This window comes from Hippocampus zosterae, chromosome 10 (genome assembly GCF_025434085.1).
Source record: "Hippocampus zosterae strain Florida chromosome 10, ASM2543408v3, whole genome shotgun sequence".
Taxonomy (NCBI): Eukaryota; Metazoa; Chordata; class Actinopteri; order Syngnathiformes; family Syngnathidae; genus Hippocampus; species Hippocampus zosterae.
In genome coordinates, this window is record NC_067460.1 from 18,691,126 (window position 1) to 18,714,421 (window position 23,296).

Consider the following 23,296-nt stretch of genomic DNA (forward strand, 5'->3'; position numbering starts at 1 on the left):
TCTATCAGAGCCCTAACCCGCCGCGACCGGGGCCCCTCAAATATCTCCCCCTCGAGTTCCAGTCTCCCGGTGTGTCCCGGCCGGGAGTCAGTTCGCCGAGGCGTGGGGGACTCTGCGCGGGGTCGGGACTCACAGTTTTTGGAGGGCGAGGATGGGGAATGTTCCGGTCGGCTGGGAGCAGCATGAGGTCCTCGTTGACAGCTGTCAGACCGAGCCCGATCGTTGAATCGGCGCCGTCTCTGCTCCGGTCCAACGTTTTCGCCACCCAGCTGCATCGGCTCCTCCCCGCAGTACGTGGCACACCGGGACGGAGAACGATCACCTCCCCGCTCCCGGTTTCTCTCTCTCAGGCGGTTGTCCAATCGCAGGGAGAGCTCGATTAACTCCTCCAGGTTGGAGCTGTGGTCGCGAGTCGCCAGCTCATCCTTGAGTTCGGTGTTTAATCCACGGCGAAACAGTCCGCACAGCGCCCGGTCGCCGTAGCCACTCTGGGCGGCCAGAATTTGGAACTCGATGGAGTAGTCCGCCACCGATCGCCTCCCCTGGTGGAGTTCAAGTAGCCGGCCCTCAGCCTCTCTGCCCCGCACGGGATGGTGGAACACCCGGCGAAACGCCGCCACGAAGCCGTGGAATGAAGACCGGAGGCTCGGCTTCGCGTCGCTTGTCGCCATCGCCCATGACGCCGCCGGACCTGTCAACAGGCTCATAATATATGCCACCTTCGCGGCGTCAGTAGCATAGAGGTAAGGTTGCTGGTCGAAAACGAGCGAGCACTGGTGGAGGAAGTACCCACACTGCCCGTGCTCACCCCCGTAACGTGGGGGGTGTGGAAGCGAAGGCTCCCTCATCATTGTGGGAAATGATGCGGGTGCCTCAGGGGTGGCAGGACGAATCACGGAGGGAGGTGCTCTCCGTTCCTCCACCCGTACAAGACGGGGTTCGAAATCATCGAACCTGTGAGCCAGCATGGAAACCGCGCTGCTGATTTCCGAAATGGCTTGGCCCTGCTGACTTAACTGTTGCTCTCGGCAGGACAGAACGGAAAAAATCTTTTCTAAGTCTGCGGGATCCATGGTGGCCGGAGTATTCTGTCACGTTGTGCCCGAAGCGATAAAATGATCGCTTCGTGCACAACAAGATAATGAGGTGGATCCCCGAAATAGCAGACAAAGCAAAGGTGGTCCGAGAACAAATGGGTTTTAATACAAAACACAAAATACCCGTCCGGGAGCAACAAACAGAAAACGCTGGTCAAAATCAGGACCAGGAATAAAAGGAAGCAACAGAAAACGCTTGCGAGAAAACGGCAAGGATTATAGTTGGCAACAATTGGAATTAATAAGAGTAGATTTAACGACGCGCAATCACAGCCACAAGGCTACACAGCAATGAATAGATTAAGGCAGTAATCGAGAGAATTGGCTCGGGGTGGAATACTCCGGCAGTAAGTTAACTGCCCGAGCACAAAGATAAACCCTGTGTAATCAGTCCTTAATGGGTGACAGGTGTGTCGGCGGTAGGCAGGAAAAGTCTGCCCCCCTGCTGGCAAACACGGGACGTGACATTAAAGGCCCGATCACTCGGTGTGGGGTCGTTTTTGCTGTTGCTGTTTCTGTTGCTGTCACTGCTTCTGTTGGTTTGTGTTGATCACGTCATATTTTTTGCTTATGCCATGGGTTTTGTTGCTACTTTGAATTCTTGTTTTTTGACAGACTTTGCTTGTTTTGTATTTGTTTTTCTCAGTGTCCAATTAATACATTTTGTCCAGCTCACCCTGCTCCTCCCTCTTGCCTGCTTTTTGGGGTCCTCCACCACCCCCGCTTCGTGACAAATATGTAAGATGAGAAAGGTGTGCGTTGATCTTGGAGCCATGAATGTGTGTGTGTGTGTGTGTGTGTCTGTTCCCCTAGAGGCAGACAAAGGGATGTCCTGTGACACAGACACAGGAGGTTAGATAAACACCAGCAGATCAAAACACTGTTGACTCAGGACACTCACAGACAGATTTACTGCAGCCCTTGTCCTTTTTTTTTTTTTGCCTGGTCAGATGAGGCAATGATGAGGCCCGAGCAAGAAGGAGAAAGGAATTCATGGATTATTTTGTCAAATGTAAATCGCTACAGGTATTCCAGTCAAACACAAATGTAAATCCTGCTACTACTATTCCAGGAGTTATGACAGTTCCTACATTCAAGGACATGAGGATGAATAAGTCGGCAAATACTGAACGGGTGTGAAATGAATTGATTTGTGCAGCGCCTTAACAATGCATGATTACATGGCGGAAGAAGGCACGCTTACCGTAATTACTGCCATACTTGTTTTTCATTATTTGGGACTACAGGTAGTGTCAAAGTACATGATGCTGTTTTTTTTTTGGGGGGGGGGGGTGTAGTGTGATAGTGCTCCAGATAATAATTGCTGCAAATGGTTCCATAAAGTACATTAGAGACTTGTGTCAGGATAGTTCTCAGAGATCAAGACCAAGAAAAAGGTTTGGCACCAATTAGGAAGAGTACAAATGTCAAAGGCATTTCCAAGTTACGCCAGTTAGTAATGTTTTAAGTAATAGCATAAGAGATGATTTGTGATCAACTTGAACCACAGCCAAAGGACATAGTGTGCAAGCAAGATCAATACAATCTCATAAACTGCTGAACTATGCTTGCTAACTGGCAAAGTGCCTCTGAAGGCTTCCCCTGGCACTGTCCAGGACCAGCATGACAAACAATCTGCCGTCTTTTACAATCAGATGATAAGCAAACACGCCGACTGAAAGACATAACTGACCCAACGACAGACAGGCAAGATACAAAAACGGAGGAATGAGAAATATGACCTGTCTGAGTTGGAGGAAAATCAGATGGAGGAATGAAACGGGCTGGGTGATTGAGTGAGAAGAGGAACCGTGGAGGTGTGAAGATGAGAGAAGTGCTCAGTGAAAAAAAACAAAAAAAACCTTAAAAACATGTTCTGTGTACTGTACTGCTGAGTAACAAAGTGCGCAAATACTCACGAGAGCTCAAACCATTAGATACGCCACACCAAAGAACATGTCTGAGACTCATAAATAAGCAAAGATACAATCTGCTGCCTGAGCATGCGTGTGTGTGTCTGTGAAGCTGTCTTTTGTTTTTCTTCATTTCAATGTCAGAAGGGAGAGGAGAGCCGTTACTGAAAAGTGGTGACTCTCAATGCATTTAAATGATTCAGGAGCATTTTTATCTGCTCCTCATATCCTCACAAGTGAGTCTCAATGCTCCCCTGATTAGCATTAGCATTCACTTTGCTTCTACAACAGCCTCTTTGGCAACGTTGACCCCCGAAATTGTTGGCGGGTTAATTAGCATTGTATGACTAATCTGTTAAAGGACACATCATCAATTTGACGAGAAATATGTACAACAATTTATTCAAGGTAATCAAAAACCTAAATCCTATCATCTTGAACTGGTTGCCCTTCTTCCTCCCGTTTTTGTCTCAATCTATCGATCTATTGCAAATTTCTCCAGTGTGGAACAATAAAGGTTATAAGGTTATAAATAAGGATATATATATATATATATATATATATATATATATATATATATATATTCCGATCCGATTATTTTCACAAGTGTCGCGGGGGTGCTGGAGCCTATCCCAACCATCTGAGGGCAGTAGGCAGGGGGCATACGTGTATATATATATATATATATATATATATATATATATATATATATATATATATATATATATATATATAATGTGTGTGTGTGCTGTGGGAGTGTGTGCGAGTGTGTAAGCTACAGATGGAGTAGCACACATTTTTTTTTGCTCGCCCTTTCTCTCTGAGGGCAACTTGAGTGATGTTTGCTGATGAACGTTTGCTCCGTGACTGAGCAGTTGCTTCTGTTTTGACAGAAGTCCCGCTCTGTGACTCACATCAGATCTGTGTGCGTGTGTGTCAGTGGTCTGACTGCCAGTATGTATCTGACCTATCCCACCACTGGGATCACTTATCTCACTGAAAGCTCACCAATAATACATCAACATCCACCGGCTTCTCCTCATCTTCAGTTCCAGTTCTGACTGTCAACTACTCATCATATTTCCCCCTTTTCCCCTTTGACATCTCACAATCACACTTTTGCTGTCCTGGCACATCCCACCCCTCCATCAGCCTGCAGACATGATGCATCCTCTTCTCGTGTCTGCACTTGCAACACTCCCATCCTCCCTACGCTGCTCAGCAACTTCTGAGAGAGTTTACGATGAGCCCGAAAACCAAGAGAAAGGAGGCTAATGAAGACCAAAGGAGAGAGACAAAGAGAGGGGGGGGGAGACAGATGGAGAAATTCTGGGATACACAAGAGAGAAATGTGGGGAATATGTGGAGAAATGCGGGCATTCAGAGAAGGGAAGATTTGAAAAAAAAATGACGGGGGAAAGAAAGGCTCACGTTCTTTGTGTCGGGGCGCCATTGTCAAAACAACAAAGACGTAGCACTCACTGAGCATCAGATGATTTGTCAAAGTCCCCCTCTTGCACGCGCAACACACGCATAAGACACAGAGCATGAGTACACAGAGTGTTTATCTCTTTCCTTCAGCGGGGACCAATCTCCTGGGGTGTGAGTGACTTCTGCTCTCATTTTTCTGCAGTGTCACTTCTGGCATTTGTCGTGTGTGTCACCCTCACTTGGCCCTGCTAGTCGAAACAAGAGGGCGCCATTCAATTCTTTCTGCTCCATTCTTAGCCGCCAATGAAACCTTTGGGCTCCATTGTCCTCCCTGAGAAACCTTTTCACCGGTACACATTTGACATTCACTTGGAGTTTCTTCGGGTGGAGGCACTAATGTGGAGCTCTTGTTGATAATGTGATTAACACAGAATTTAAAAAAAAAAGCCTTGTTATTTTTTGTATTATGTATGGACAAACTCTATTTGCTCCCATGTCAATGTTTTGTGCCAAGCACCAATATGAATCTGTTTTAAAACTTGATGTAAAATACATTTCTATCCCAAACGGGTACAATCAACGTTGCTGTTTAATTGCAACAACTTTTGCTCATTCTGTGTTTGATTAGCATAAATTAACCAAGATGAATGTTTCCCTGATTAAGGGACCTTGGTTTCATTTTGCTTTTAAAAAAATAAATAATTTTGAATGATGGAATATTTCCCAGAAAATGGCATTGCATTTTTCAACAGGCATGATGTAGGTTCAGGTGGCGGGTGGATTCCAGACGTGGGTTGTGTTGCGATGTGTACATTCCTTTCGGTTAGATCATTTTCTCCAAATATTGCTCCTTATGGAGTGATATTGTCCACATTGTTGAAGCGGTGATAGTGAGCAGTCAACTGTAAACGTTCTTTTTTGGTTTCCTAGCTGCCCGGAGTAGAACTTGTTCTTGTTGTGAACCTTGTTCAAAATGAAAAGCACCTTGAGATAGCATCATCTGTTTTTGTTTTTTTGCACTATGTAAGGCCATGTTCAGACTGCCAGTCAAGTTCCAACTGTTGGGCCCATCCAGATTGAAACTGGTTTAGCTCTTTTGGAGTGTGAACAGTTCACCAAGCACATGAAATCCTATTATTGCGAGTTGGCTTTGTAACTGCATTCGAGAGGTAATTGCATATCTGATTTGGACAGGATGCGTCTCAGTCTGAACAGCTCCAAACAACAGTCGTTTTTGAAGCAAGACCCAAAAGCCCAAGAGCAGAGAGCGGCAAGTGAAGTACAGTGCCATCACTTGGACGTCCACAGAAAAATATGCAAAACTTTTCCGTCATGCAATTTTTTTTTAATCTATATACCTTCATTAGGGCACCTGCTTGGATATTGCGGTGATATATTCCATGAATTTCACATCCCAGCATGCGCACATCAATTCTAGTTCTCACACTCTTTTCTGAAGTAGGATTGTGCAGTTGAAGCGCTGCAAAATATTTGCCAGCTACTTCGAAGTACAGTACTTAAGTATCCAAAAGTATACAACATGTTGATACATCACTTCGACTTCTCGGGAGTCGGGTCGCCGGGGCAGCAGACTTAGCAAGGAAGCCATAACTTTCACCTCCCCAGCCACTTCGTCTCGCTTTTTCGGGAGATTCCGAAGCATTCTCAAGACAACCAGGAGACATCTGTTCAGCATGTCATTCAGGGATGTCAGGTCATCGCCAGTGCCTCCTCCCGGTGGACCATGCCCGGAACACTTCACTAGGAAGGCGACCAGATCAAATGCAAAGTCATGTCATCTGGCTCATCTTGATGCAATTGCTCGATTCTGAGCCCCTCCCGGATGACCAAACTTCTCGCCCTGTGTCTAAGGGAGACCTCAGACACCCTACAGATGAAACTCATTTCAGTGTGACCCGGTGACTGATGCATGTTGAGTGTTTGCTCACAAAATAAACGCATGAACAAGTCAAGGGCTCTGGTCAATCATATCACAATAAAACACCAGGTGATATGAGCTCCCCAGCAACAAAAAAACTGTTAGACTAGTTCCTCTTTGTTAACAGCCCTGCCGTTCATGTAATCTCTGAACGCGATTGCAAATCGCACTGATGCAAATTCAGCTTATTTTATTGTGATGTATCAAGCAGTTTTCTTCGCCAATCACTTTGTTGAGGTAATATCGTCAAAATACTAGGATCTATGAGGCTCCCCTAAAAATGACATCATATCGCTTGCACTGTCAAATAAGGAAACAAAATTGGACTTAAACTGTCACTTTTTGTTCCTATTTGTTGATGTAAACACAAAGCCGAGATTGTCTGCACCTGTCGAAATCGAGTCAATACATAAAACTTTGTCTACAGCTTAATAGCTCTCTGCTCAGCCTAAATAGCAGCCGAATGGCTTCACTGGGGATCCTTTTAATTTCGCCCTGCATTGCCCTCAGAGAACCTTGTTCCACCTTGCCAGAGGGCTATCATTGTAATTAACACACCAGCTGCAACTACAGTGGCATTGTAATGAACCCGTTAGTTTGATGAAGCAAAACACTTTCAAGCTGTTCTGCCAGCTCCCCGTCGTTGGACACCTTATGGGGAAAAAAAATCACATTGGCTATTCTTTTCAATTCGTAAACTGTCCAGCTTTGACCCCGGAAGTGTTTTGGAATCATGTTGATGATTCACTGGATGATTTTTATTTTATTTTTATATATATATATATATATATATATATATATATATATATATGTTGTTTTGTTTTGTTTTTTTTAATCAGGGAGGATATGGTCAATGATAGTCGTGTGGCTCACAAGGCTGACTTTTCTCCAGGAAGCATGGGATCAATTGGCTGATGATGCGATTGTGAGTCTGACTGACATCCAATCACCCGCCCATGACCTTGGAACAGTCACCGATTGGTTCCCTTTTGTAGATTTTTGATGCACTTACCCGCTTTTTCAAACTCCGGGCCACTTTTTCTCTCGTCATCAAGTCAAAAATGATATCTCTTTGCCGTCCAACCATCCCTCTTTTCTCCTGTTTCCATACCATTGTGCCTTTCATAATCTGGCTTGATCACTTTCTCCATGGTTTCTTGCAACTCCCTCATTCTCTGGCTCTTTCCTTGCAGCCTTTATCTTCTTTTTCCACGTCCAATTTAGCCGCTCCACTCTGTCTTCTGCATCTAATCTCAGTCAGGCACCTCAGAGACTCTTCTCCGAAATAAATAAATGTCTCTTGCTGCTTCAGCTTTCCCCATCATCTTCCCTCAGCATCAACAAGGAGATTACATGTTTCAAGGCTGATAAACACAATTAAGTGTGCATCAATACCACATTTGGGGAATACGAATGATGATGTACCATTCTCTGCTGTTTCTGACCTTATCAATTGTCATGTTGATCAAAATGTTATTCCAATGGAGGTCAGTTGCAATGTCTCACACCCTGCAGCATGTTGGCATTCGTTAATCATATTAGTCATATGTAAAGCATTTTCCTCTACATTTCCCTTGAACTGTTTTCCTCTGTGAATCCTGCCTTGCTCGAATGAAACAAAATGTGTGAAGCATTTGATCAGCCGGTGATCAGCCAGTTTTCTGAAATAGCTCTTGGCAAGCCAGGAAGCTGAGGAGTAGGAAGAGTGCAAAATAATTCCTAATGAAAATGCATGAAAATATGTTTGCCATGATGACAATTTAGGCCGGACGGTGGTCAGCACATCTGCCTCACAGTGCAGAGGTGCAGGGTTCGTTTCCGGCACGGGTGTACCCCGCCTACTGCCCGATGACAGCTGAGAGAAGCTCCAGCACGCCCGCGACCCTCGGGAGGATAAGCGGGTTAGAAAATGGATGGAACTTGTTCAACCTTTTTGCATGTCAAGAACTATGCATTGGACTAATGTTGTGAAGGGGTGAAACAATTCAGCGGAGATCCCGTTCCAATACTTGTTGATCTAAAATAATGCCGTAAAATAGCACAGATGTTCCACAATCATTTGCATGCACATAGCAAAGCATTTACAACACTTTCAAACAAATGACAAACTACTTCTTGGAGTGCACAAGTGAACACGATGATATGAAGAGTGAACAAACAGTTTTCAACATGTAAATTCTGAACTGAGAAATGTACCAAAGAGACAGAGAATAACTGTCAACGCAGCTTGTGACACAAGTTATTTTCGTGACATGCTGTCTCCCTCTGTACATTGGAAGCAAAATTAAACCTAACCTCCCGAAAAAAGACCAGAGAGTGCGGTGGATTTAAACAAGTAGGCATACGGCCATGCCATGTTTCCTCTGTGATGTAACTCCAAAATAAAGAAAGCCAAAAAAATAAATAAATACAAGACTGTTTCTTGAGAAGTCCACAACTTACAAAATGAAATTGTGACATGACAACCGGAACAGCGTTTTATCACACTCTCTTTTGACTTGACGTACCGCATCTCCGCGGCGTTGTGAAGGGAGCACGGCTGGCTTGGCCAGCATGCGACGGAGCACTGAGCAGACCGTGACTTACACACAGCTAAAAGTGATGACATCTAAATTCATTTTCAAGGTACCCTATCTCCACATGACCTGTCTCCTACCTGGAGCGTACGCTGTTATGTCAGACTGGTGAAGTGGTATTGGCAATGTTGTATCTGTCATCCCAAAATCTAATACAGCTAAGAGAAAAGTGATACATGAAACGCATGTCAGTAGGTATGATTGGAGCAACACAAGTTTGTAGGACAGAATCAGGCAAGGTGGGAGGGATGCCAGTAGTATCTATCCAAACCAGTTAAGGGGCGGACACTCTGCGTTTAAAAATCGGTTCAGACCTGTCTGGTTGAAGATTTTATTATGATGACAGTGAATTCATTTGGTTCATTTTGAATTGCAAACAAATCAGAGATTAACCAGCAGGCCCCATTTCCCTGTAACAATCGTTTTCAACCGTCTGGTAGTAAGCATGCACTGCAGTTGTACTACCCGTAAAGACCATTTCCACGTCAACGGGCCTCAAAAGGCGCAAACGGATTTCATGTTTGAGAATATTTTAGAGAATTCACTGCTACTTAAAAGTAATTTTGAGTGACGAGATGAGGGAGTAAACTTTGGAGGCAGGCGACTGCAGACTTTTAATCCGTGACTCTTTAGGAATTGGCTCATCATCCCTTTTCATCAGGTCCTCAGATCAGAAGTCGGCGGGTGAGAGAGGGAGGCGGTACCTCACCTTTTATACCGTGTCCATTTGGCTTCCTCTGAGTTTGCTTTTTTTTATGCTGACAGGACAGAAAAGTGAGGGGACAACTCCTGTGGCTCCTTTAACGTGGCATATCTCTTCTTAAACACCTTTCCCCTCCAAATTCTTGTAATCCCTCTTTACCCTTTCACTGTGCTACGTTTACCCATTACCTCCACCTGACAGCAGAAGGAGTATTAACCGCCAACTTCCACTTCTGGCCTTTCAAGACCTCATCAAGGGCTGGGCTCAGTCTTGTTGCGCACAAACATGCGCACACCCTCCAGTCAGACCGTTCAAAAGGTCACCACCCTATTTCCTTTTTGCAGGGGAGGGGAAAAAATGATCTAAGGTGCGGCTGCTTTGGCTTGCATTATTTGTGTGTGCGTGAGTGTCTGCGTGGGGGTTTATTCGGGGGATTCCTTAGAAGGGAGATCCGGTAATTGTGTTTGCTTATGAGTGTGTCCATTTGGGAGGGTGTTAAGTAGTTCAATATCCAGTGTCTTGTGACTCACAAATTCCAATAATCTTAATGACACTCCTCCCCGCATCCTCACCATTGCGTTTCATGTTTTGACATGTGGAAACGGTTTGCAGCCGCATTTGAAACAATGACGAATTTTGATGCATACACATCATGGCTGTGCAAAAATCTCTCTCATAGAATCGAGACATTACGCCATGGACAATTCACGACAAAAACCAGACGTCCTGATAACATTTGTCATGGACCTTGAGGTGAGATCATGACATTGACTCAAAGGGCAAGAATTTATGTTCAAATGGACATTCTCTCACTCGGAGCCATTGGAAAACACTGCAGTAATATTGTTAGTGACACACAAAATGAAGAGGAGATTTGCCAAAATGGCAAAACAATAGCAGAGGTGCAAAACTGATCCTCACATAGAGATAGTTTTGCCAAATGCAAATGTCAATGATGTGCTGCAATGTTTATATATGCCCTTCCTCACTCATATTTTCAGATTTTGTTGGAAATGTGAGTGGTGTGTCTGACTCCCTGTCTGTCTTGTCCTTCTGCGTGCAAGCATGCATGATCAAAGCTCTCAGAAGTAGTCAGGGACCATGGGAGCACACTCTCTGATATCATGCCAACGAAGTATGACAGCACTCATGCTGCAGCTGTATGTTTTCACGTGTGGATGGAACACATAAGCATCTCACTTTTGCACTTTGGAGTGAGCAGTTTAATTAAATACTGTGTTCGAATTAAATTAGAGCTTTTGTATATTTTGAAGTGAATATAAATTCACTCATGGTATATTTATGTATATTACTTATGTGAGTCAAATTATACAAAGAACCGTATGATCCGGTGTTGCCATATATTGCCATACAACTGCAAACTAAAACAACAGCAATAAAAAGACAGTTCGATTACCGTATTTTCTGCACTAAAAGGTGCACCTAAAGGCCTTCCATTTTCTTAAAAGCTCACAGCGTGCCTTAAAATCCGATGCGCCTTGTGTATGGTCATTACGGTAATTTGACTACCCCAAAATGGCTTCTTGCTAGAGACATGCTTACAACACAGAGTTCAAACTTAAGGCGATCAGTTACGCAGTTGAACACGGAAATAGAGCAGCGGCAAGAGAGTTCAACGTTAACGAGTCAACGTTATAATTTGCTGTTGGTTAAGTGAACTGTGTTGTGTCTTTATTAAATACGTTTTACTGACATCTAGCTTGTAGCCGACGTGTGCCCATTTTGAGCATGACGTCTCTGATCCACTGGTTTAAGGACACTTTGATTCTCTCCTCTTTCATCTCAAACCGCTTCAAACAACAAAGCGTGTGACGGAAAAGTGGTTAGGACTGCACGACTGTCCGTGTTTTATGTTATGTGTTGTGTTTATTATTTTACTTTATGTTAACCGTTTTGTTAAGCGCTTTGTTACAGCTGCCGCTGTTGTGAAAGCGCTATATAAATCAGCATGTATTGTATTGCATGTATTGTATCTGATCATCGCTATATAAATCAGGGCGTAGCGTAGTGTAGAGTTCGGTTGGGGTTTCCTTGAGCATACCTCCATCTAGTGGATGCATTGTAGATTGCGTCTTATAAAGCGGTGCGTCCAACATATGAAAAAAAAAGACAAAATAGGCCATTCATTGAAGATGCGCCTAATAATCCAATGCGCCTTTTGTGTCTGAGAGAGACGATTAAAATTGAGCATTGATTTATTTGATACAGCGCTTGCATTGGCTCTAAATCAACTGTTTGGTTCATCATAGTGGAAGTCTAATGACGGGGGATCAATGAAAATGATGTTAAAATGACCTCTGTCCAGACTTGTTTTTCCTACAGCCATATAACATACTAATTTATCCCATTAAGATGTTAGCCGTTCCTTCTCATGACCATCGTGAAGATCAGGCTGCTACTCCAGAGCTTAAGTTAAGGAAGACGTGCATGTGGGCGCTACCGTTTTCCTCCCGTGACGGAGCACCTCATACTATCTGTGGAGCCAGCTGCGTTATTCATTTCCATACGACATGCACAAAGCTACATTTCCATTCGAACCGAGCTAATGCTCTTTCACTCTCCTCCTTGGCCCTTAAAGAAGCCACACATGCTTACTATGCAACAAAAGCCAGCCCTGTGGTTGAACAACACTCCAACCGGTGCATTTGTTATTTTGTAGCAAGTTAAAGCCTTTGGCTGATACTCAAGGTCAGCACCAGTGTGTCCTCCCCAAGACACAATTTTAATTGATGACATAACTTCAGCCCAGGCTCGTTTCTGTGTTCACCTCTTATTAAGTTTATTATGCCCATGTCCCTGCGGTCTCCTGTCCTTATTTGGGCATGACATTGGTCATTAGGATCAGTGAGCGCATACTTGCAGTTTACGAGGGAATGAATTTATGAACAAAGGAGAAAATAATGCTGCACTTTAGGAACATGTCACGAAACCTTCGCAGATGTTTCTTTGTTTATTTTCTTTGTGCAGCTTCCTTTGGGCTATCCAGGAGCCTTGCGCATGCATGTCTGTGACATTGTTTGCCACCTTATAAGAGCTCAGAGAGATGACAGGCAAAAGCTGAAAGAGATGGAAGAAGATGGTATGATAAAGAAAGAAATGAGAATGGAGAAGATTAAAGGAAGAGGATCTGGAGAGATGGAGCGATATGCAGTCAAGTGCGGATTGATAAGAGCGCCGAGAGAGGAAAGCTGATAAGAAAGACGGCAGAATAGCAGAAATCAGAAAACAATAACTGGACCCTTTATGAAACATATACAATATTGGAAAAGAGGATTTGGTATTCAAAGTCACTCTCTCACCACCTCATGATTCGATGACGATTTTGAGGTCTAGCATTCAAATAGTTTGATGCACCTCGAATCAATGCGTGATTTTGTTCAAAAAATATTTTTACTTACTGTGTGACGAGTTTCTACATTCAAAACAGCTTCTGTAATGGCCATTTAAATCAATTTCATTGCTGAAAAAAATGTGCGCTGTGATGTAACATCAAGACATGTGACCTTCATCAAAGCCACGGCCACAGACAGACCAAACTCAGGAAAATTATTGTCATATGGTTGATCTGGTTTGGATTTTGCAACACACTGTTTAGTTGGTGGCCTTAATTATGTATTCAGCGTAGTAGCTAGAGGAACTTCAAGGTGGTGCCATGTGCAAAAATGTTACTCCCCCACAAAAAAAGATGTGCTTTGACTATGTCAAGACTCTCACTAAAGTCGAGCTCGATCACCAATCTAATAAGCATAAGGTAATGTAAAAATATTTTTGTTGCAATGAGCAAAGCTACAAAGTACGATCAAGCCTACAGAGTAGCCTGGCTTAAGAAAATATCAAAAAGATGAATCGTAATTAAAAAAAAATCACAGTAGGATTAAAAAAATGCAACTGTTTAAATTGGAAAAAAATGAAAACCTTACTGATATATTTGCTTACTTTCTCGCTTACTGGAATATAACTGACCACTTAAAATTACACATCTGAACAAAATTCTCTGCAGGCGTCCACTTGGGACTCGTATGAAGTTGACTTGACTGTATCTGAAGACAAAAACAAATGACTCTTTAACGGCATCATCACAGGGACTTCCCAACTCATGGAGCAGTTTGCATGATGTCACGTACATGCCACAAGACTTTTCCTTCTTCTTTTATTCAGCTCCTATTTAATACTGTACATTCCAAAATTTAAGACGGCTGTAGACAAAACAAAAAAGAAAAAACATGCCCCATAAATGTGATAGTCTGCTTCACATAAGAGTGCATTAAAAAGTAGGAGGGGCTGATTATATTTAAATACTGTATATATGTGTGTATGTAGCTCCTCACCGAACCTCACGCATGGTACGCAATGATGTTCTCCTCACCGTTTTACTTTCTTTCATATTAATCAAACCTTGATAGGACACACCAAAAAGGTGGTGTGATTTCTAGCTGATATATGACATTGTTTCAGTCATAGTACGCTACGTGCAGCGTGTCAAGTAAAGTGCACAGCACAATCTTTACATTGTTTACATTTTTGGAGGGCATTAGTCTTTCGGCTGCCGTTTACCCCCTTGTGAGAAATGCCATTATGCAGAAAAGTCAATTAGAAAATGTGAAAATCCACAGCTATGGGGCCTTTTCCTTATGCATGACTAAGCATAGAGCACTGAGTGCAGAGGCCATCCAAATGTTTCCATGTTTCTTTATGAACACACCGAAGTACAAGGTTGAACAGGCCTCGGGGCTGTGGTTCAGGTACGAATTTAAAACAGAGGTATTTTCATGTTTCTCTGCCCAAAGCAACCCTGCAGCCATCTATGTGTCTCTCTGTGTATTTAATAAAAAGTACTGTAGCCTGGGGATGACATAAAAAAATAAGCCTGGCGTGCACCTGCTGGAACTCAGCAAGGGAAGACTTAAGCGACAGTGACAGTGATTTTTTATTTATTTTGGGGGGGGGGGGGGGACATATGTCCCCTTGACCTAATTTTCACTCAGTATGTGTGTCGATCACACTGTCTCCTAATTCCCTATTTATATTAAATCTCATAATTATTCATTCAATCTAACAATTGGAAGGATTGATAGCGTTTTGTGGGCATTTGACAGAATTTCCTCGATGGTTCATGAATCAAGTAATTTTTATGAATTCTTTCTTTTATTTAGTGAACAGAATGATGCTGCCTGGAATTCTGCACTGATGTACTGGTCAATTTACCTGACGATGTCACCTTGTACTTCCTCAAGACAGCAACATAGCTGCATGAGACTGAATCCAGCATGTCTCTGATGGCTGGAGTCACATGGAGCACACCAATCCTTTTTTTTTTTTAACTCCATTAAGTCACAACACAACTAACAATTATCCCAATTGTTAGAATTGCCATGGAGCACTGATTGTTATTCCTGACTGACAGATGGCTACAAACGTCCTTAAAAGCTAATTGTCATTCACCAGACCACAACAGCAACAGGAAATAACAAATACTTCATGATCAAAGATGCAAAGCGACTGAGAACAATGAATAAAAAGTCTGCCTGGTGGCAACTTCAGGAAACAGTGAGGTAGGCATGGAAAGTCATTTGAGCATTTTTTTGACATGCTATCGAGCTTAAGTTCCATGTACTCATATGTTCTTTGTGCTCATGAGTAAGACATCTCAGTGCACTGGTAGTAAGTGTCTCTACTTCTGGTACCATTTTGGCCCACGATTATTCAGCAATTACACATTGCTAATAACTTACTGTACTGCTATAGTAACACTACTAAGCCCAACTAGTAGACTGCAAGTGTCATGCCCACTATGGCATTGATAAATGCCCACTAGTAATTTTGTCTCACTAGTAACATACAGTTGTCCTATGAGAATGCAGAGTCAACCTGTAGTGCACAGGTGTCAAACTCAAGGCCTGGGGGCCAGATCTCGCCCGCCAAATCATTTTATGTGGCCCACGAAGGCAAATCAAAATATCAACTTCCATGATCCCTGCTAAAATCTTGACCAAAATACTAAAATTCTCACATGTAATAAATCAGAGACATATTGTAAGCATTTTCCTTTGAGCAAACATCATTACAGTACTTAAACAATAGTTGAATAAACCAACTATTGACTTTTTTTTAATATATAGTTTCAGTCATAACGGGCCTCCAACGGAACGGTAACTAAAACGTGGCCCATGACAATGAGTTTGACCCCCCTGCTGTAGTGGAAGGCAGTACTGGAGAAAAAAAAAAAGTTTACACAATCATTCTCCTAATCTAGTGCAAAGTGGTCATTGTGCTGGTGCAGTGCAGTGAATTATCTTAGTCGTGAGGACAAATAGCATGCGTGTAGGCTAAATGGACCTTCATCATTGACACGAGGGTGTCATTTTAATTCTCAAATGGCTTTCCATAGGTCAGCATGTTTTGTGTCGGTTACGACCCAGAAGCAATCAAGAAAAAGAAAAGAATGAAAGTGTGTTCTTACCATCTCTTCTGATGTTTCCCCTTATGACATTGACCATGGAAACATGAGCTCTCACCGCTGCTCCTGCGCTCAGGAAAAATAAAAGTGCCACACACATGTGGAAAGTTCCCGGCTCACTCATGCCGACAATAAACTTCGAAAAAAAAAATAGACGATTTAACTGCCCCAATTGCCACACTTTACAGTTACCGAGAACTACTCGCTCCAAGCATATCAAGAAAAAGTTTCCATCCACTTGTTGACGCGTGGCGCGCGCACGAAAACGCTCATAGAAACACACACGGGTTATGTCCTGATCCAAAAACGTATTCAACTCCTCGGATGATTGAAGAACACTCGGACTAAATGCAGGCTGAGTATAATATGCTTGCCGTCATGGTCACACATGCGAGCGGAGGCGCCGGACGTCTTATCACGCCTAAAGCGGTGAATTCGGTCCAGAAATATCCTGCATAGTTGATAGCGCCTTTGGAGCTGCTGTCTTTTCGTCTGCACGCAACCGGCGCGTCAAACTTGAGTCAACTTCACTGAGAAGGGTCGCGCGCACATTCACACTCCGACGCCGATTGCGTGGCATTGTATTGTTGAGGGTCTGCGACGGGATGTGCTGCTGGGTCGGGAAGTCCTTGACACTGAGGAATGAATCAATTAAGTGACTATTTCGATATCTGTACCGTGTTTCGCGAAGGAGTGAGTAAAAAATAAAATAAAATAAAATAAGGTTGCAATTGTTATTCAGAGAATAGTTCGTGTGAGGTAGGAATATTTTTAGAACTCTTAATAGTCTTCTAAATATATTCCTTTTTAATAACTTTTTAATCGTTTACCGGTGAAAACCTGGAACATCCCAAAGGTCATCACAGGTGGCAAAAGTGCTTAGGGGACTTGTTTTTCCATACAAAGTTGACAGTTTGTTTCTACAGTCTATTATTTACAGTGACTGTTTTGAAAACTTGGCAAAAAAAAAAAAACAAGTTTTGCTCTTTTCTTAACTTGGATGGTGCTTAGTATTTGGATGAGGGTGTCTTTTAGCCTGGCACAGGACAAAATTCATTTGCCACATATCATTTTGGGTCGCTATCGGCGTCAAACAATTAAGCAACTTGCTTCTCTGTTGCATCATTGTTGTTGACACTTCATGGTTTACCTGTGTCCCTGTTGAGTTCCTTATATTACCCCCTCCCTCATACATTCCCTTGATTCACCGTCTTCATTGTTTATGTCTTGTGACCTGTTGTAACTGTCATATGCTTATGTTGGAGTTTTTTTGCCTCACTCAAATTATCCTCAAAATGAGGGTGGTTGGAGTGTGGGTTTCCCCCCCCCCTCCCCCCCTGTGGTTTCTTTCTGACTTCCGGTTGAGTGAATGCTGGCGCGTTTTGGCTGCCGCTGCTCAACCCGTACTGTTTTGTGTTTTTTGCTATTGTAAAGTGTCCTTGGGTGTCTTGAAAGGCGCTTATAAATAAAATGTATTATTATTATTATTATATGTCTTCAAGCTTTCAATCGGTGAACCACAGGTGGCTTAATGAGCACTATTTTGGTGCCCAGCACAAGTCGAGCGCAAAGCGTGGCGTAACTTTGTGCATGGGTGGAGTACTTCATTACTTCCCTGATACAATTTAGAACTCAACCCAAATCTTTGTCACAGAAAGCTTTATGAGGTTTATGTGAAATGTCTGCAAATCCTAATGAGATCTCAATTCAGTTCAGCAAGTGTCAAAGGATTATTCTTTGATCTGTTGTGGCTTTTTTTGGTACGATCCATCCATTTTTGAAACACTTAATCCTCACAAGGGTCGCGGGGTGTGCTGGAGCCTATCCCAGCTGTCTTCGGGCAGTCGGCGGGGGACACCCTGAACAGGTTGCCGGCCAATCGCAGGACACAGAGACGAACAACCATCCACGCTCACGCTCACACTCACACCTAGGGACAATTTAGAGTCCTCAATCAGTCTGCCATGAATGTTTTTGCGATGTTGGGAGTACCCGGAGAAAACCCACGCAGGCATGGGGAGAACACGACCTCGGCACTGTGAGGTCGACGCACTAACCAGTCGACCACCGGTCGCCCCTTTTTTTTTAACTACATAGTCCAAAATAAGAAAGTGCCAATAAGGGATGTTAAGAGAATAACAAATGAAAAATAAGCAAAATGGGCGGCCCGGTAGTCCAGTGGTTAGCACGTCGGCTTCACAGTGCAGAGGTACCGGGTTCGATTCCAGCTCCGGCCTCCCTGTGTGGAGTTTGCATGTTCTCCCCGGGCCTGCGTGGGTTTTCTCCGGGTGCTCCGGTTTCCTCCCACATTCCAAAAACATGCATGGCAGGCTGATTGGACGCTCTAAATTGTCCCTAGGTGTGAGTGTGAGCGTGAATGGTTGTTCATCTCTGTGTGCCCTGCGATTGGCTGGCAACCGATTCAGGGTGTCCCCCGCCTACTGCCCGAAGACAGCTGGGATAGGCTCCGACACCCCCCGTGACCCTAGTGAGGATCAAGCGGCTCGGAAGATGAATGAATGAATGAAAATAAGCAAAATCACATTTAACGTATATAGCTTTGTCAAGCATGACAACACGTCTCACCACTTATCCAAATTCAGGTTTTGTTAGTCATTTACATGTTGCCGGTTTCCTGTACATTTCAACCATGTTTTGATGATGCCTTTTCTCACCACACTCCAACATGTTTTAGTTTTAATCCGTATCCTATAGTGTGCTGAGTTGTGGAATTGGATGACGTTCTCAGTGCACAAGAAGAATGATTTCAGAGCGCACTCGACCTTCCAGCTCTGTGTACGCTATTGCCGCATGTCACACTTTTAAAAGTTGTTTTGAATTCTGGGATGAACTTGCCAATGTGTGGGTTCTGCTGACAAAGCAAAAAGCTCTCCAATTCCACAGTAATTGGCTTATGAATCATGCGGCATCTTAAAGAATTGAAAACTACTTAGGGGATTATATCGTTTATTAAAAGAGAGAGGAAATTAATTAAGATTAAGATTACATGGGTGTGTCACAGCGCTTGCTTTGCCTACTTGAGCACACATTTACAGTATATTCACTATTCACTATCGGTATTTATTTGCTACACTACAAATCATTCAACATCATTCAAACTGCATGAAATACTCAAACAAAAGTTCAGTGTATTTGGATTCTATTTGAATACATCCTCACCTATAAACATTATCAGAACCGTGGAGAAGGAATTCCATTGTGGATACTTTTTCCCTGACGAGGCTGCATGGCCTCTGGGCCTTGTCTAGGAATTCCTTAAACACACTAAAACACTTTCATACACACTACTGAAACGCTATCACGCACGCTAATGAAACACTCATGCAGACGACTGAGACAGACTTTCGTGAGATGAACTACTTTGAAGAGGCACGTTTTAGTTTGCTAAACCGAAAAAGGCTGAAAGGCCTCTTAGACTCACATGTGAAATCCTTATGTATACACACAAGTGAAGCTCTCTTCCACGCACTGCTAAAATTATTTTCACTCATGAAAAGCCCCTCACAGGCTACGATGAATACCGTACAGCATATTTTAATTGCCCTTATAGTCCGGATCTGTGAAACTACAATTGCAGTCCCCTGGCTCCGCCCAGAGTCGTCAACATTGCAACCATGTTCCATCCATACATCATCCATTGACCCAGCAGTATATTGGGGCAGAAATAACCGTTCCAAACATCCACGACAGGGACACCACCTCAAAACGGCCTCATTAATAAACAAACAATAGGGTGTATAAAGACTATTTAAATTTTATTTTTGACAGAGAATGTGAAGGACCTTTGAATAAGAAACAAATGAACTGTTTAAAATTTAAGGAAAAAAATGCACGACATGCATCTTTTGAAAGACTTCAATGCTTTTTGCCATTAGTTTTTTTTGTCTGGATTTTCCAACAGTGACATTTTTTTTTTCACAATAACTCCAGCAGAGCCAGATTTAGAGGCGCAGTATGCAGTATCTCTCCACTTTGAAAAAATGCCATGCATACAAACAGAAATGGATTCTGTTGCACAAATGTTTGGGGGATGTGGCTTGGGTTTGTTTTGATATTCATATTCAGTAGTGAATGCTTGCGGTTTATAAGTGACCCAAATTCCAGCAAAGCCACCAAAGTATTCTATTTGAAGGAAACAGCAGCAGGGAGTCGCATCATTCTTTCACGTACTCACCGGACACTTGATAGGTACTTTTGAAAATCCGACGGGAGGCAAGGGCTTCATATACTGTATATAAAGTCTGCGTCAACAAAAATAATTGCGTAGTCAAAATATGAGAAAAATCCCTGCAGTTTTCTCTGAATAGATTATACCCTCCTTGAACACCTTTTTGGAAGAAACTATTCGTATGACATTTAAGTTATTATTAAGTCTTCAAAATCCTTCAAAGTATTTCTCAGTCACTTTGGTACATATCTCGAAATGTTCTTGACAGTTGCAAAACAATAACTCAATTTCTCACAACAATTTATGCATATAGCAAACTATTATTGATCATGAACTGATGCCAAGATGTGGGCTGTGAGACAAAACAACAGAAACCGATTACAAACAGAAACAACTTTTTTTTTCTGGATAAGTGATTGTTTTTATCTCATTTATGATGCGCTAAGATCTGCAGGAGTTATACAGCACTTTCAGGTAGAGTGCAACTTTCCTCTTGCAGAACACTCCTCACCTCTTGAGCTGCATTTAATGTGTTAAAAGATGCTTCGGTGTGCTAAGGGGGAACATTTTTAGGGGGTGGTGAGCTAAATAAGTGATGGCACAAGGACTGCGATACGAGGAGAAAGTGCCATTAGACAAGTCAAGGTTGGACGTTCAAATGCATTGACTGAGATTTTGTTAACTATATTCAATCAATGCTTGCAAGTTAATAAACCCATTCAAATGTGGGGGCGTATTACAGTCATCGTCAGACAGGTTCTTCTGGTATGTTATGAATTAGCATGAAATGTTTTTTGGGGGTTTTTTGACCGATGAATTGATTGATTATCAATCGTTAGATAGCTTCTGTTGTAGGGTTATTATGGTGGATCAGACAGGAGTCCCATACACTCTCCTATTTGGGGTCAGCACTTAAACCATATAAAATCCCTGAATTCCCCATCATCAAGGAAAGGAACTGAACCCCTACGCAGAAAACTGAAGATAAAAGTAAACACAGATGCTGGCGGATCTGGCATCAAAAATGTTTGCGTGTCACAGAGAGAGTTCTCGGAATTCACTGGAGCCGAACCAAATGGTGGGCAAGGGGGGTGATCTTGTCGAGGGGGTTGGGCCGCCCAGCTAAACCTGGCCCCCAAAAGCCACATGAGCAGGCTTCGGCTATAGCCACCCGCTTCGGCTTGCCCCGAACATCAACAACAAAGTTCTTAGCTGCAGGCTCCAGTATACGAAAATGTCCACTGTAGGTGGGTATGGAAAGATGTTTGATTGAATACATAGTCATAGATTAAAAACAAAATAGTTGGTTTACAGCAGGTCCTTGGAGTTTTAGAAATTGTGGAGGCAATGATGTGACATCGGAATGGGAAGGAAATCACTCATAATGTCCCAGAACACAGTTGTTTGAGAAGCCACAATGGTGAAAGAACCTCCCCAGAGACACAGGCAGTCTGGCCGAACACCAGCTCAGCGGATGAAGCATAAGCGGTCCTCCTTGGGGCAGAAACAAGGTAGAGCATGACCCATGACAAGTGGTCACACCAGTCGCTGCCCATGAGACGATCCCTCAGAGCAGCCTTCAGTTCCCACTTTCAGAGTCCAATGCCCAGTGGGTTTAATGTCATAGTGCGGTGATTCATCGCTCCCAGGAGCTCAGCAACTATGATCCAAAACCCCGGTGTGAATAGACCTCGGTCAGAGGGTGTGCCTGAACGAGCCACCCATCCGGAGCAGTCTCCAGCATCAGCATCACTCTGGCGGTCGTTGAGGCATCTAGTTTCCATCTCTCATGTCGAAATCCTTTGTCATGCAACAACATCCTGTGGACCTCGTCTCAATTGGTGCTGCGCTTTGAAGCGACTCTGGGTTGTATTGCGGTCGTGGCAAACTGTAGCTCGCACTGATATTCACCACTTTGTTCATGTTGAACGGCGCAGGCACTGTCAGGTGGCTGTTACTGTTGTCATCGAAGTCACCAACGTGACCTTCTCAACCCTCATGGCACAGCTCCTTGGTGAATACCTCAATTATGTACCGGTATTTGAAATCTTGCCCAAGGTTAGCTGAAATAAGCTCCAGCTCACCTGCGACCCTAATGAGGGGAGCATTGTAAAAAATTGATGGGTGCAAATTTTATGATGAAAAATGTTTCTGAACATTCATCCTCTGTGCACTTGACATGTCTCACCCTATACTTTTAGGAGATTGCTGTCATTTTATTTAAAATTCTTGGATGTGAACTTAGATATATAACTTAATTTTAAAGCAATTATTTTCAGTGTTTTTTTCAAAATCAAATTCTTGAAATGATTTAGCCGGATTTCAAATATTTTGGTGTCCTCACTCTCATTTAAAACTGATTTAAACTTTCAGCCTCAATCTCAGCTAGAAAGTTACCTTTATGCTTTTATCTTCTTAGTTTATTGTGTAAACCCTTCACGGTTAGGTTCATGTTGTGGTGTGTGTGTGTGAGAATGATTCCTGTTGACAAGTTCCGCTGATATATGGTGCCATTCTCAGTGGTCCATAACTGTGCGTGGGATGATCAGCGTGCTGCTTGAGTAGCCACGTGCAGCAAGAAGAGGATGATTTCCAATTGTTGAGCCTTGGTGGGCTGCTCGAGGGCTTGTTCCATCTGTGCTATAACGCGAGGGGACTTTCCCCTGGAGGATGCGTGTATCTGTATCTCACAATGCAAGTAATGGTGCTTGAAATTCTTCCGACGCTAGCTTCATGCACTGTGCTTGTATGAATTTTGCAAAGGCGATTCCGCAGGAATGTGTTTGTGTCGTGACATATTTTGCAGAAATTGAATGAATCGATGAAATAAGAGATGACAAGCACTGGTCAGAGGGATTAAAGATGTCAACAAATTATCTGGTCACTTTCGGAGCTAAGTCTAACTCGGGCCGAAAGGAGGACTACACCCTGAACTGGTCGCCAGCCAATCTTAATGTAAGGCAATGTTGT

General features: G+C 43.1%; 1 protein-coding gene across 1 annotated transcript in view; it reads right to left on the minus strand.

The window, feature by feature from the left end:
• The window catches only part of pdgfd (platelet derived growth factor d), a 39,386-nt gene extending 22,644 nt beyond the window's left edge, over positions 1-16,742 (minus strand). The window contains exon 1 of the mRNA XM_052077796.1: positions 16,141-16,742. Within this exon, the coding sequence (XP_051933756.1) occupies positions 16,141-16,261 (121 nt within the window). The 5' untranslated portion in view covers positions 16,262-16,742. The remainder of the gene's footprint in view (positions 1-16,140) is intronic.
• Positions 16,743-23,296: the final 6,554 nt, after the last annotated feature.